The 14,738-nt window shown below is 44.1% G+C and overlaps 1 protein-coding gene across 1 annotated transcript in view; it reads left to right on the top strand.

Moving 5' to 3' along the window:
* Window positions 1-14,738, top strand: part of LOC103143965 (SCO-spondin) — a 48,933-nt gene that overhangs the window by 24,808 nt on the left and 9,387 nt on the right. Inside the window, exons 43-76 of the mRNA XM_016675620.1 lie at window positions 438-539; window positions 622-749; window positions 939-1,059; window positions 1,206-1,333; window positions 1,459-1,594; window positions 1,689-1,859; window positions 2,553-2,730; window positions 2,821-2,896; window positions 3,186-3,207; window positions 3,289-3,409; window positions 3,818-4,031; window positions 4,126-4,267; window positions 4,734-4,895; window positions 4,972-5,151; window positions 5,251-5,328; window positions 5,405-5,560; window positions 6,149-6,307; window positions 6,392-6,556; window positions 6,629-6,820; window positions 6,968-7,090; window positions 7,366-7,495; window positions 7,610-7,735; window positions 8,654-8,745; window positions 8,882-9,085; window positions 10,453-10,623; window positions 10,720-10,975; window positions 11,634-11,680; window positions 11,805-11,975; window positions 12,059-12,193; window positions 13,173-13,309; window positions 13,861-13,955; window positions 14,034-14,083; window positions 14,172-14,342; window positions 14,513-14,683. Coding sequence (XP_016531106.1) covers window positions 438-539; window positions 622-749; window positions 939-1,059; window positions 1,206-1,333; window positions 1,459-1,594; window positions 1,689-1,859; window positions 2,553-2,730; window positions 2,821-2,896; window positions 3,186-3,207; window positions 3,289-3,409; window positions 3,818-4,031; window positions 4,126-4,267; window positions 4,734-4,895; window positions 4,972-5,151; window positions 5,251-5,328; window positions 5,405-5,560; window positions 6,149-6,307; window positions 6,392-6,556; window positions 6,629-6,820; window positions 6,968-7,090; window positions 7,366-7,495; window positions 7,610-7,735; window positions 8,654-8,745; window positions 8,882-9,085; window positions 10,453-10,623; window positions 10,720-10,975; window positions 11,634-11,680; window positions 11,805-11,975; window positions 12,059-12,193; window positions 13,173-13,309; window positions 13,861-13,955; window positions 14,034-14,083; window positions 14,172-14,342; window positions 14,513-14,683 — 4,710 coding nt within the window. The remainder of the gene's footprint in view (window positions 1-437; window positions 540-621; window positions 750-938; window positions 1,060-1,205; window positions 1,334-1,458; window positions 1,595-1,688; window positions 1,860-2,552; window positions 2,731-2,820; window positions 2,897-3,185; window positions 3,208-3,288; window positions 3,410-3,817; window positions 4,032-4,125; window positions 4,268-4,733; window positions 4,896-4,971; window positions 5,152-5,250; window positions 5,329-5,404; window positions 5,561-6,148; window positions 6,308-6,391; window positions 6,557-6,628; window positions 6,821-6,967; window positions 7,091-7,365; window positions 7,496-7,609; window positions 7,736-8,653; window positions 8,746-8,881; window positions 9,086-10,452; window positions 10,624-10,719; window positions 10,976-11,633; window positions 11,681-11,804; window positions 11,976-12,058; window positions 12,194-13,172; window positions 13,310-13,860; window positions 13,956-14,033; window positions 14,084-14,171; window positions 14,343-14,512; window positions 14,684-14,738) is intronic.

The raw sequence follows: 14,738 nt of genomic DNA, 5'->3' as shown, positions 1-14,738 counted from the left end.
TATATATAATTTTTTTAAATGGAGAATATAGATATGTTATTGGTCAGTTCTACATAGTTCTGTCTCTTTTTATTAATTTAGGTCCAGTTTATTTACAGTGGTTAAATAAGTATTGGGCATATATTTTTCTCATTTTTAACATTTCTTATGGTTTCACTGACATAAAACTCACACATAAGATGTCGGCAACAACCCAGGAAACCTGGTGGTACAAGGAAAGCAAAGCATAAACTCACACTTTCAGACATTCACCTTTCATCCCAACACACATGGACTGTATAAATCATCACAGGCTGCATGTATTCTTCACAGACAATCCACTTTTAAATGTAACATCTATGTCAGGATAATGAACAGTGTGAGAGAAGAACAAACGTTACGTCATTTGCTGTTTGATTTTAGACCCTGGAACATAATTTGTTTTTAACGATCTGTAGGTGAAAATGGGACAACGATGGTAACAGAAACTCCTGGCATTATGACATCTAAACCCAGGGATGTTACTCCTGTAGTACCTACATATCCATTTCCACCTGGAGGTTGGTGTCTTCGTTTATATACAGCAAATGTTACAGTACATTAACATTCAGTATATTTAAATAATTAATTCTTCCTGTTAAGATGAGTGTTGGGTTCCTCTGGGTGTCCAGACCCTCCCAGTGTCTAGTTTCACTGCCTCGTCGCATCAGGAGGGCCACCCACCCGACACAGCACGTCTTCATGGGTGGGACCCCCGTAGAGATCTCCAGGTACTTCACACATTCTTAGCGTTCTGACACTTAACCTGATCAGGATCATCAATCCAATCTGCCTTTTACTTAAAAAGTCTTAAGAAGCTCTCCTGGAGTAACAAAACATAAATGATGGGCATTTTATTCACCGTCAGATCAAATTGTAAAATCGACACCGGTTCTTTTCTGTTTGCCGTTCACATGCAGGGCTGGAGTCCAGAGCCAGAGGAGTATAAAGACCTGCCACAAAAGAGACGCGAAGGACAGAGTGTCAACACGCAAAGCCCCTACATACAGATCGACCTCCTCAAACCCTACAACATCACTGGTAAAGATTCCCACAGGTGCTTTCAAACAACTGAAATTGAAACTGCTGATTCAGTGTCTTATGTTTCATTCTGTGAACAAAGAGCTTTGTTGTGTGATTATCCCTCGTTCATTTATTAAAATATGTGATCACCGATCTGATTCTAGGCGTGCTGACCCAGGGAGGTGGGGTGTTCGGCACGTTTGTGTCCAGCTTCTATCTCGAGTTCAGCCATGATGGAAAACGTTGGTACACTTACAAGGAGCTTCCTTCTGATGCACCACCCAGAGCCAAGGTCAGAGATCAAACAGCTTTGTTTGATCTCTGACAGATCAAACAGATCTGTCAGAGATCTGTTTGATCTCTTCTTTGGAGTTCAAGCAGCTTCTTCAAATCGATGTTTCTCTGCTCCTACTGCAGGTTTTTCTCGGTAACCATGATGATCGAGGCGTGGTGGAGAGTAGACTGGAAAGGATAGTGTCGGCTCGGTTTGTTCGACTGTTGCCTCATGACTTCCAGAACGGCATCTACCTTCGGCTGGAGATCATGGGCTGTGGTGATGATCAGCAGATTGATGATAATCATGTTTTTCTGACCTTGAAGAAAATGGACACATCTTTCTAGAACATTCCTCTTTTTCTCCTCTCAAGGTTACCCCAGGTTAACTTTCCCAACCCCTCCTTCACCAGTCACTCTGGGTGAAGGCTGCAGAGAGAGAGAATTCCGGTGTGATAACGGTCGCTGTGTGCCGGCCGGTTCTCTGGGAGTTGTCTGTGATGGAGTCAATGACTGTGGGGACGGGTCAGATGAGAAGTACTGTGGTGAGTTATCTGCTCCGATTAGTTTGTGTAGATAATTTCCCATAATGCACTCTCAACCAGAAAAAGGTGGAGTGTTCTGTTGGTATTGGGAAAAGCTGGAGGTGTATTCTTTACATGTGATGCTTGAGAAATCGTCTTTTGCTAGAGACAAAAGAGAAATCCTACAACTGCTGAAATCTCACTCTACTCCATTGTTGCTTCAATGGTTCATAGCGTAGAGGCACCACAGTGCAGTGTGACAGTGAAAATGTAACAAATGTGGTGATTTTGGTTCCTAATTGAACCGAGTACCAGACTATCCGGTGTGGAAACACATTTAGAAACAAGGTGAGGAGATCAGTTGTCTTCTGGCAGCTTGGAGTAGAATTGGTGTTTTTTTTTAATAAATTTAAATTAAGTTGATTTCCTTTGGATGTTTTCAGACCTGTCCAGTTTTGGGGATCTTAAGACATTCTCAAGCAAAAGCAAGAGAAAATGTTTATGTAAAATGTTTTAGGTTCTGTTATGAACTTTATCTCCAAGGCCCAAGTGGATGACAGTGAATGAATATTTTTATTGTTCGTTTTGGGTTTAATTCACATTATGTCATTATTTTTCCATCTCAGTTTTGCAAAAGTTCTTTTGTAAGTTAAGCAGAAGAGCGTTGCATGTTTTGGTCAGTTTCCTGTTGTGTGTGTAAAACATCTTTTGCAGGCACCCAACCTTCCTCCACAACCACCAGTCCACGCAGCTGTCCCATTGGTCACTTCTCTTGCCTGCCACCAGGGGGTTGCATTGAGGCAGACAGGCGCTGTGATGGTATCCTTGACTGTCCTAAAGGAGAGGATGAAAATGGATGCCACCGACATGACATCACTACACAGTCAGACAGGTAAGGAGCGTACTGTCTTAATCTGATGCTTATATTTGTTCACTAAAATCGCTGTTATTCCTTATTGTAATTTTATTTTCCCACTTGCAGGCCACACACACCCACCCCCTCTCCTCTGAAGACCCCATCAATGGCTGCTGTTACTCTCTCTACTGCATCACTGACTGTAAGGAAAATATTTGAACATGAGTTCTAAACTAATTGTATTATATTCTCTGTATAATGCAAACCAAATATCAAAACCCACAGTTAACAGTTCTGTCTTGAAATTGTATAAGCTTTAAAAAAGTGAAATTTTCTCCTCCTTATTAAACTTACAGCATTGTGACAATCATGCGGCCACTGCTTCAAACTTTAAAAGACAAAAGATTACAGATGTTGCTGCTGTTTTAGTTTATTATTCGTTCCTTGTTGCTCACACTAACATCTTCTAATCTGGATGTATTTATGGAAAGGACGGCGGTCCAGGATACCGCGGTAAGTTTCTGCTTTCTGAAGAACGTCTTTAAATACCTTGAATTTTTCAGTGCTCCCATTAATAAACGTCACATCTCACAGGCCTTTGCTCCTCTCCTCTTGGGCTGGAGGATGGGAGGATTCACTACGGCCAGCTGTCCTCATCCTCTCACCGTGAGAACAACCCCGCTGACGCCGGGAGACTAAACATCGTCCCCAACATGTGGGTGATGGCATTCACCTTTGCTTGTAGTTTCCTGGTGTTGTTGACATTTAATATGGGGGGTGCACTGATTGTAGTTTTCTGGCCAGTCACTGACCTTTAGAAAGTCTGTCTTGCCGATTCCGATTCGGTCGATTGGCTGTGGGGTGACTATGGTTACATGCAGATATGACCTTGTGTCAGTCAGCTTTCTGTCACCGCAGAGCAAAAGGGGACAGTGGCTGATTTTCAGACCTCTGTGTACGTAGATAAGTGGAAATGATCAGATTTGTTTGTGTTGGTCGGTCGCCAATCTCCCAAAATGAAGGAAAACGGGGCAGATTTATCAATGGACACCTATATAAAGTGAAAATTTGAAAACGAGGATTCAAGTGATCAAAATTGCGTATTATTATGTCTTTCCTGCAGTCCAGTTATGGAGCCTGGCTGGAGCCCCCTACCTGGGGACCCCCAGCCATATTTTCAGGTGGATTTCCTGGAGCCCACTTGGGTGTCAGGAGTGGTGACACAGGGCAATGAGCGCATGTGGGGCTACCTCACCAAATACCGCCTGGCCTTTGCGCCCCAGAGCGCCCGCTTCTCAGATTTCACAGCAAATGGAAAGTTTGACGGCCCTGCCAAGGTGCTGGTTGTTTAATACTATGTAGCCTATAAATCAGTGAGATAAAACTCAGACTAAGTTTTGTGTAATACTACATGTGATTTTTGTCCTCTAGGTGTTTGAGGTTCGGATGGTGGGCAGGACCCCCGTGACCCGCTGGTTGGGCCGGTTGGTAAGAGCTCGGTACATCAGAATCATCCCTGTGGAGTTCAGGCACACCTTCTACCTCCGTGTGGAGATTCTTGGCTGCAGAGGAGGTAAAGGACTTTAACAAGCGTAGACTGCTATGAAAGCATGATGAACAAAATATTTAAAGAGAAAAAGTATAAAAGACCATTTGAACCTTAAGACATTTTGTCACATTTAAGCCTCAATGTTCAGTGGTTTTATTGAGATTTTATCAGACCAACACAAACTAGCCCATAGTTATCAAGTGGAAACGATACATCGCTTTTTAATATTTTTTTCAAAACAATAATCTGAAAAGTATGATGTACATTTCTATTCAACCCTCTTGAGATAATACCTTGTTTTGCAAACAGGAAGAGGATTCATAAAGACACTGGAATATATTTAGTCGTGTTGGAGTAAAGGGGATGAATACAAATATAAGTTTCTATTAGTATATGTAATTTATGCAGCTTAGCAAAGGTCTCTAAGTATAAAATTGCTTTAGATGTTCCTTACAGAGTCATAAAAACAATGTCTCTTTGACAAATGCAGATGAGTATGTGACCACATCGCCCTCTGGGGTAGGGACAGTGACAGTGCAGCGCTGCAAGCCGGGCCAGTTTCTATGCCACGGCAGTGAGGAGTGCATCCCTGTGTCTTTGCTTTGTGACGGTCAGCCAAACTGTAAGGACTACTCTGATGAGACAAACTGTGGTGAGAGTTACGCAAAATTTAGCATTTAACGACAGAATGGTTCTCTCTCTTAAAACTTTCCCTGTGTCCTCTCCAGGAACTGCTCCCACCAGAGGCTTTCCAGGCCTCCGCAATCAGACCAGCTACCCTGGAAGACCTGGTATCCATGGTGACAACACAACAGGCGGCCCTGGGCTACACACTACCAAGTCTGAAGATGGCTTTCCTGGTGTGGCATCACCTGCAGTCACTCCCAGATCTCAGCCGCCGAGTTCAGGTTACTGTGATTATCTGATTCTCTTGTGTCGGCTGAATTACGTGTGTGTTCGTTTGGTTCTAAACAATCAAGACCATCTTATTACCTACAAATATGCAGGAGTCACAACAGGCCAACCTGGACTCCATCTTACTTCCTCAGTGCAGCCTGGCAGACCCGGTCTTCAAACCACAGAAGGTGGGACATGATTTCCCCGTGTGATGTCCCTGGAATCACAGTTACAGTATAACCAGCAGATTCTGTTGATTCACAGCACCATCAGTCATCACAAGCACACCAGACACCGGTTTGCCCAGAGTGCTTTGCATGGAGGGCCAGTTCACATGCTGGTCATTTGGCTGTGTGGACTCTGCACAAGTGTGTGATGGAAGGAAGGATTGCTTAGATGGTTCAGATGAAGAACGTTGTGGTATGACAGACTGCTCGTTATTTTCTTATTCACCAAAGCCAGGGGTCTTTATGCCCAGGCCTCGAGGGCCGGGGTCCTGCAACTTTGAGAAGTCTCTGCTTCAACACACTAGAGTCAGATATTGAGGCCATTAGAAGGACTCTGGAGAACTTGACTGCATACTGAGGGGGTAATTCAGCCATTTGGTTCATGAGTGTTGGACGTTAGCTTGGTCATAATCTGACCCTTGTTTTATACTCTGCTTCAAACATCCATCCGCCTGTCTGTCCATTCATTTATTCATCCATCCATTATCACACACGCTTATTCCTAGTGCAGTCATGAGTGGTGCTGGTGCCTCTTTCCAGTGGTCAACGGGTGAGAGGTGGGGTCACCCTGGACATGTCAGCAGTCTCTGCTTCAAACAAAGTATAGAAATTGAAAGTGTGGCTAACACTGACTGAATGGCTTCGATTCCAGGCTGGTTGGACCAGGGACACATCTAAAAGTTGCAGGACGCCGGCCCTTTAGGCCTTGGTTTGAGTGAACCCTGCTCCAAAGTTTTCAGTACATGCTGAATGCCAGTCGTCCCTCACCATGCCCCTTCAGGCACAACAACCAGCCCAGCAGTAACTCCATGGCGCCCCCTGGTGCCCAGACCCTGCTCTCCAAAGCAGTTCTCTTGTGACAGCAGTGAGTGCGTTCACAAGGATCGCAGGTGTGACCTGCAGAGGGACTGTATCGATGGATCGGATGAAAAAGACTGTGGTAGGTGTTATGTACGCTCTTCCAAAGTGGTCATGTGATCAAGGGGTTTGTGTATTTCTTACCTTTTATTCTACTGTCCTGCAGTGGACTGCATAATGTCCCCATGGACAGCCTGGAGTGGCTGCAGTGTGACGTGTGGTCTCGGCTCCTTGTTCCGGCAGAGGGACATTCTAAGAGACGCCCTGCCTGGAGGATCCTGTGGTGGAGCTCAGTTTGACAGTCGAGCCTGCTTCCCTCGAGCATGTCCAGGTCTGTATGCAGGACCTACATCCATCACCTATTAGGGGAGCCGTTTGCTCGATATTGTGTTCCTTCTCCCAGTTCATGGTCACTGGTCGGCATGGACAGAGTGGTCAGAGTGTGATGCTCTGTGTGGAGGAGGAGTTAGACAGAGGAGCAGAACCTGCTCAGCTCCTCCTCCTAAAAACGGAGGGCGGGACTGTGAGGGCATGACCCGACAGAGCCAAACCTGTAACATCCAGCCCTGCACCAACGAGACAGGCACACAGACAGGTAAGGGTCAAACGCAACCACCTGTTCTCAAAGGTGGAACTTTTCTTCCAAACTTAAGACAATTAAGACCCTTCCAACTGGATTGGTTTGATTGTTCCTTTAGTTGACCAGAGTTTGTTGTAACTCCATTAACAACCTGACCAACAGGCTGCGTCAGCGGCATGGTGCTGGTGAAAGAAGAAGATTGCCGAGCTGGACGGGTTGATCCCTGTCCTCCCACCTGCTCAGACCTCAGCATGACCAGCAACTGCTCTGCAACATGTGTCATCGGTAAGACTCAGAAGCATGCTTTTCACATTTAATTTGAGCTGCATATGGCTTTTACAACAAAAGCTGAGTTTTTCTTCCAGCAGTTACATTAGATTTTTCTTCTGCCAGATTTTGTGAAGGGTTAAAAGGTCAAAGAAGGAAAAACATGCATCTGATCCCTCAGCAACACCTTCCATCTTACCTTTTGGTGATTCTCAGGACAGGAGGGAAATGAATTCCCTTCAGGCTGTTTTGGATCAGAGCAAACTTTTGCCATAAATGGTGTCTTTCCCCAGGCTGCCGCTGTCCTCATGGGCTGTACCTTCAGGATGGCCGATGTGTGAACTCCAGCCAGTGCGTCTGTCACTGGGATGATGAAGCCCTGCAGCCTGGGCAGGTGATCAGCAGAGATCAGTGCACCACGTGGTGAGAGATACAGACACATCTTCAAATATTAACGTGAAAAACATGTGTAAAAAGAGACTTTTTTTTATTGTGAATAACAATGAGTGGCTTGTTGGAATGCTTATTTGACGTCAGCATGTGCAGAGAAGGGCAGGTCACCTGTGACACTTCTAGATGTCTGGAGGCCTGCCAGTGGTCCGCCTGGTCTGCATGGTCTCCATGTGATGTGACGTGCGGTGTGGGGATGCAGCAACGCTACAGGTGAGCATGTTTGTTTCTGTGTAGTTCAGGGTATAAGGTACTGATAGACCCTTAGAGTATCAGCATTTCACTGTCTTTGTGGCTTTTTTTTAAGAAAATTGTTCTTTGGTTTGAGTTTACTCTTCACCATCAACGTCCTGCTTCTTCCATCAGATGCAACATTTTACTCAAAGCACTCTGTTCCCATTACTTTTCATTTGTCCACCGAACGAGCAGATGCTAACAAACTGATCCCAAACTGCAGTGCCAGTCAAAGCTGCAGAGTTTTATGTATGAGGAGACGACGATCTGGTTTTCAGCAGGTTCTCAAAGTGTTTATTTCTAACCTGAATACAGAAACACATTGTAGCCAAAATGGAGAAGTTCTCTATGTGGAAAAAGTAGACCGAGCCAAATTCAATGTCTGTATGACAATCCCAAATGATTCTCTCTCCTCCGTCGTGCTTGATATTTGGGACAAGGTGTTTGGGCTGTTTTTGTTTTTCTGTGTATCTTGGCTAAACATCTCTACTTTGGTCTCATCTGTCCAGCAAACATAGATGTAGAAATCTTGTGGTTTCAGATAGAACTTTGTCAACCCTTCCAAACAATCCATACTCATTCAGTCTTTTCCTGTTATGTTAAGAATGATAACATAATAATGCTCAGTGATCCATGTGAAGTCTGAAATAGAGCTACTGGGTTTCAGTATTAGTCTAACCTTGGGGTGAAATCGGTGAGATGTTCACTGCTTGAAATATTTCCAGCTTTCCCTTCTGTCTTCCACCTGTGAATAATGGACTTCAAGTATTTAGGAAATGACCTCTGACCTTTACCAGACTGTTGGACAGCAGCACTTCCCTCTCTAAGGTTAATAGCAGAAAATGATGAAGATAAAGACGAATGAGATCTTATCAAAGCTAATTTCCCTCTCCTCAGGTCTGCGCTGATCTCAGCTGGACCAATCAGAGCTCAGCCCTGTTCGGGAGACGCCTCTGAGTCCCGACGCTGTTCCATCCCATGTCTCCCTGGTATCTGACACTCACTCACTCTCACTCAGCTGAATTGTTTTGTGGCTTTTGTTTTTTTAACAACTTAATTGTTTCTAGTCTGACAGTTTCACTTCATGTATGAGCCGTGTTCCACAGTTTTCTCCATGTTGCACAGTTCTACCAGGTGGCACATGGAGTAGATGGACCAGCTGGTCAGAGTGCACTAAGACATGTTTCAGTGACGTGGACGATGTGGGAATCAGACGGCGATTTCGCAGCTGCAACCAAACATCCCCGGCTTTCAACCACACACACACACAACCTGTGTGTGATGGAGACGATGAAGAGCATGAGCCCTGCAACACCGAGCACTGTCCAGGTACAGAACCCTTCATCCTGTATGCACATAAACAGAATATGTGCATACATATGTGCAATCAAATAATTGTACATTTCTGTCCTTAAAGAGAGAGTTCATGATATTTGAGGTCTAGGAGACTATGAGCAGTTTATGTTTCAGCTGATGTGGATGACGCTCGTATTTGGTGTTCAAATGTGGCCCTCCAGCAAATAGACCTTATGCAGATGGCTACTTTTGAAATTGTTTAGGTGGAATTGTTTTTACTGATCAGTTTAGATCTTCTAAAATGAAAATGTTAACTACAACACAAAGTATTTTTTCTTTAATAGACTTGTTTTTGTGCCTTGGGTTTAATATTATGGAAGGGCTTTTTACTCAAAAGATGATTTTTGGGGTGACTCAGCTGATGGAGCTGAGTCACCATGAGCAGAGGCCAAAACTGCCACCAATAATCACTTTTACCAAACATCTGGTTTAAGACATGCTGTAAAATATGGTAAAAATCCCAGCAAACTACTTTTGCGTACTTTTTACATGACTTTTACATGACTTCCCACACATGATTTTGTTCAATGACGGATGGCAAAGTTCAAGGCCTGAATAAGCAATTTTTAGATGTTCAGAAAGTTGGTTTATAACGGCATGAAAAATTACTTTTTGCTGTGTTTTATAACTTGTAAATCTGTGTTTCATTATGACATTCTTCCTAGGTGCATGTTGAAAGTTTGATTTATTGCACTTTTGTCTCATGATAGATGACGTTATCCTGTATTCGATTCCTGTTCTCAAAGCATCTGCTGTATTTTCCCCCCTCTCTATCCACCCTGTTAATTTACTGTTCCATAAATGACAACAAAAGAAGTAGAACAGACTAGGGAACGTCGATTCAGCTCGGTTAAATAAAGCAAAGCTTTTTGAAGAACATTTTCACTTTAGGAAAAAAAAAAAAAAAACATCTTGTAGACCAATAAAATAAAAAACATTTGACCCAAAAATATTTACTAACACAAACACCGGATAACTTTTTTCTTTTAACCTACAATAATTTTTCTACTTTTTTTAAATTTAAACATAGTTTTATTTTAACAATTTATTGCAAAGCTGGTAAAAAAAAATTCACAAACTATTTTTAATTTAAATAAACCACAAAAATCATTTTGAGGTTTGAGTTGCTAACGGTAACAGCTCACTTTGGTGTTGGTCCTTCTCATGCTAGCTTAGTCTTTGCCTCCGGTACCGATTAGTCTGTATTTTTATTAAATGAAGATACAGAGATTCATCTAAGGCAGGTCAAATTTGAACTGCTTATAACCTTTTGAAAGAATATCACTTCAAAAATTGTGAACTTCTCCTTTAACATGCTAACTTTAGCCGTGTTCTTCCAGTGCAGGGAGGCTGGTCGCTCTGGTCCCACTGGTCTCGCTGTTCGTCTGACTGTGACTCTGGCGTCCAGATGAGGGAGAGGCTCTGCAGTTCACCGACGCCACAGCATGGGGGCAGTAACTGCTCTGGGCCTCACATACAAACAAAAGACTGCAACTCCCATCCCTGTTCAGGTTCTACACATGCAGAAAACATTGTCCTCACACTCTATGGTTTGTTTTCTGTGTCAGCAGACTCGGTGTACTGAGTGTGTGTTTGTTTCCCTTTAGGTGTGTGTCCAGAGGGCATGACCTACATGACGGCAGCGGAGTGTGAGGCTCAGGGCGGGGCGTGTCCGAGGGTGTGCATGGACATGACCTCCGCAGACGTTCAGTGCGCCACCTCCTGTTACGACGGCTGCCACTGCGCCCCGGGGTTCTACCTGTTCAACAGCAGCTGTGTCCCTCTGGCGCAGTGCCCCTGTTACCACCAGGGGGAGATGCACCCAGCAGGAGCCACCCTGCCTGCTGATGCCTGTAACAACTGGTACCCCTCTTTAGCAATTCTTTCACTTCAGACCACAAGTCCTGTTTCTGTTGGAACGTTTTTCATTAAAGCTGCATTAAAAAATGTTTTTTATTTATTTGTTAAAACTGTCACCATGTCATGACAGTTTGCTATGAGACAGCGAATCTGTGAAAAGATCGATCTCCTCCACCTCCCTGAGCTGCTGTTGCTGTATGAAGAAATGAACCACTCCCAACCTTAAACAACCAATCAGAGTCAGGGGGAAGGCCTTCGTGCTGTCAATCATCCTCATGTACTCGCTGCTAAATGTGTTACTGGTGGAGAAACTGCTTTTCTGTTACAGGAAAATCGTCATCGGTGGCCATGCTAACTAGCATTAGCATTTACAACAGGCTCTTCTAGCTGCAGCACAGCAGAGAGCAAGAGAGGAGCAGAGAGAGGGATGAGCTGCATCACATGAAGGATGGTTCTCAGCGATAAGACCCGCCTCCTGGCTCTGATTTGTTGTTTCTAGTCAGTACAGGGAGAAGATAGAGGAGCTAGATTTTTTTTCACAGGTTATGTGTCATATCATACTGTCACGAGTCACATAATGAGGGTTTCAACAAAGATGCAAAATAAATATTTGTATAAAAGTTAAATACTGCAGCTTTAACTCCTTCTGTCACGTAAACAGTACCTGCACTGATGGAGAAATGGAGTGTGGGTCTACTCCATGCCCAGGTGAGTACAATGTGATGGACTGGTGTTTTCCTGTTCTCTTTGTTTTTTTTATTTTATTTTATTTTATTTTGTTTTGCTTATTTTTATTTATTTATTATTTTTGCTTTGTTATTTTGTGTCAAAGTGGACTGTGGTTGGAGCAGCTGGACGCAGTGGAGCGCCTGCACTCGGACGTGCGATGTGGGTATCAGACGGCGGTACCGCTCAGGAACCAATCCTCCGCCAGCCTTCGGAGGTCGTCCCTGCAAAGGAGAGAGAGTCGGCGTCGATACCTGCAGCGTCGAGCCCTGTCTGGGTGAGAACAACCACATCACTGACAGTGTCAAAGCGATGTGGAATGGATGCATGAAGGATACGGGTGTCGTGATGTGTCTGAAGGTATCAGAGAACCGTGGAGCTTGTGGTCGGAGTGCTCTGTGACGTGCGGAGGAGGTTACCGGACCCGGACCCGCGGGCCAATCAGGACCCACGGCACAGCCCAGCAGTTCAGCGCCTGTAACCTGCAGCCGTGTGGTAACACTGATCTGATCAGTTATTGTTCCTTCAATAAGTGGGCTCTCCTCATACATATGTAGCTGTAGTTGCTACTTAAAAATTGTATTTTTGCACCAGAAAGAAATGAGGAGCCAACATAATTCGCTACCAACTCTGGTCCTTCTTAAATCATCTAAAAATACTTTAAATATTCCTTGAAAATAACAAAATACTCTCATATTTTGTCAGCTGACATTATTCAGGTAAAACAGACTTTCTTAATGTTATTACTGGCCTAGTTGCCTAAACACAGAATCAGAGAGGAAAATTAGAAGTGACTAGAGTTTGAGTCAATTCCTCTGTTATACCTGCAAACTCAGAGCAGTTCCACTTCATTACTACTTTTTTCTGGTTATGGATTGAGCCCTTAGTTTGTTTTAAGTTTGAAGCAAGAGGAGATGTTCACATGTTGTCAGTATCTGCCAACGCAGACAGAAAGCACTCAGTACTTTACCCTCAGCTCTTTTCTACATAGAATGGCTGAAGTTTGTCCTCAAAGTTTCTCAGGTTATTTTTTGTGTTCACTCAGGAATAGCGTTCGAAGTTGAGCTATTCTCACTTCAAATTCATCATGTAAAAAACGGTTTCTTCAAAAGTGTTAATGCCATGTTTGTGCATAGCTGCTGTCATATGCGAGTGCTGGTCTGTGTTTTAGAATTTAATCATTCCCAGAGTTTTTTCAGAAATTTTTTAAGTGTTTTATTTTTTCTTTAATCAAATACTGGTAGTGGCCTCCAATTGTAGTCATCACTTATGAATAATACAATTATTTTTTCCTAAATTCTTAAATTTTTCCTAAATTGCTCCTGACCCCACTGTTAGTTGTTTTTACGCGTTTCTGCCAAGAATGATTGAATCGTTATACTTTAACTAATACATTGTAGTCTCTAAAACAATACATATAGGTAATCTATTGTGAGTTGTATTTCTTGTTTTTATTTGACTCGTATGCTGTCAGGTGGGGGCAGGACTTGTCCTCCAGGCCAGCAGTGGACACAGTGTGTGGTGGGACCTGTGACCTGTACTGACCTCACTCTGAACCTGAGTAGGAACTGCACTCCAGGCTGCCAGTGTCCACATGGGACTGTCCTGCAGGTCGGTCATAAAGCTCATGTCAAAGCAACAACAGTTGACCAAAGTGCTCTACAACTCATCATGAGACAATCGAATGAAGTCACATAAAGAAGCAGCATCAATTCAGACAGGTTTAGAAAAACGAATAAAAATATTTCAGTGATGAAGATGCAAGATGAATTTATCACATAGTTCTGGAGCAGCAGCTGCAAAAGCCCAGTGTCCTCCATTTTTCAACTTGAGACTGGAAATATCAAGATCATTCAGGTGATGAGGTGTCGGTTCATTTTAAGATTTAAAAATAAGCAGGAAGGAAGATGCCTCAGAATCAATCCCAAAACAGAAGCAGCTGCTGCTTCTTTGGGAGGGGAGTGATGTGGTCCTGCTGGACAAGCTGCATGCAGATGACCTGTGCTAATCCAGTGTAATGAAGGCCTAACTGACCTTGTCGAGGTCACCAAAGTACAGGGACGGCTTCACCCTTGCAATCATTTTTAACTGAAAAAAGTCAGCTCCCAGTACAGCATCTGTCTGCTGAAGTTCAAAGAGCTGTGAAGCTTTTCTATTTTCAGGTCGGTAAGTGTGTTCTTCAGTCAGACTGTCCCTGTGATGCCGGTAGAGAGCCATCCAAACCTGGAGACACTCTGCCCAACAAATGCAAGAACTGGTAGGAAAATGCAGCACAAGCTAACTCTAAGCGTGTTAAGGGAGAGTTAAAGTGACAGACATGTTTCTAACATTGCAGTACCTGTGAAAGAGGAAGGCTGGTAAACTGCTCTCGGGTCAGCTGCAACGGTAAGACGCCCGTCTTGGAACTGGAAAATATTCTAACATGTAGAACCTCGTAATGTTTACACGCCATCGTTGTGTGGCGCGTGTCCAGTGGACGGCCAGTGGTCATCATGGACTCCCTGGAGTCGGTGCTCAGTGTCGTGTGGAGCGGGTCTCCAGTCTCGGTACCGGTTCTGCTCCAGTCCCCAGCGGTCAGGCAGTGGACTCCCGTGTCTTGGTCCTCACCGCGAGGATCAAGTCTGCATCGTCCCTCCGTGTGACCGTGAGCAAACCACGTGTTGAGTTTTGGTTCATGAACTTTACCAACAGCACACAAGGTGGCATCGGAGTGTTCTGCTGCACTGAATGAACCAGTTTGATGCATTTACAGTTGCAGTAAAACAAACGTACTTCTTTTAGTAATTAAAATTTTTTGTAATATCTCGTCTGTAGTTGACGGGGCCTGGAGTCGGTGGAGTGACTGGACCGACTGCTCCAAGTCGTGCGGTGGAGGGATCCAGAGCCGGAGGAGACTCTGTGACTCGCCCAGTCCTGAGGGGTCCGGGAGTTACTGCGAGGGGCTGGGGACAGAAGTCAGGGCCTGTAACACCGACCACTGTCCAGGTAGCCTGGAGGAACTCGGCTCATGACGTAATTTCATTTGTCAAGTCAATGTCAA

Source organism: Poecilia formosa, unplaced genomic scaffold, assembly GCF_000485575.1.
Source record: "Poecilia formosa unplaced genomic scaffold, Poecilia_formosa-5.1.2 Scaffold118, whole genome shotgun sequence".
Classification (NCBI taxonomy): domain Eukaryota; kingdom Metazoa; phylum Chordata; class Actinopteri; order Cyprinodontiformes; family Poeciliidae; genus Poecilia; species Poecilia formosa.
Note: the sequence above shows the minus strand (reverse complement) of the source record. Positions and strands in the feature narration are given on the sequence as shown.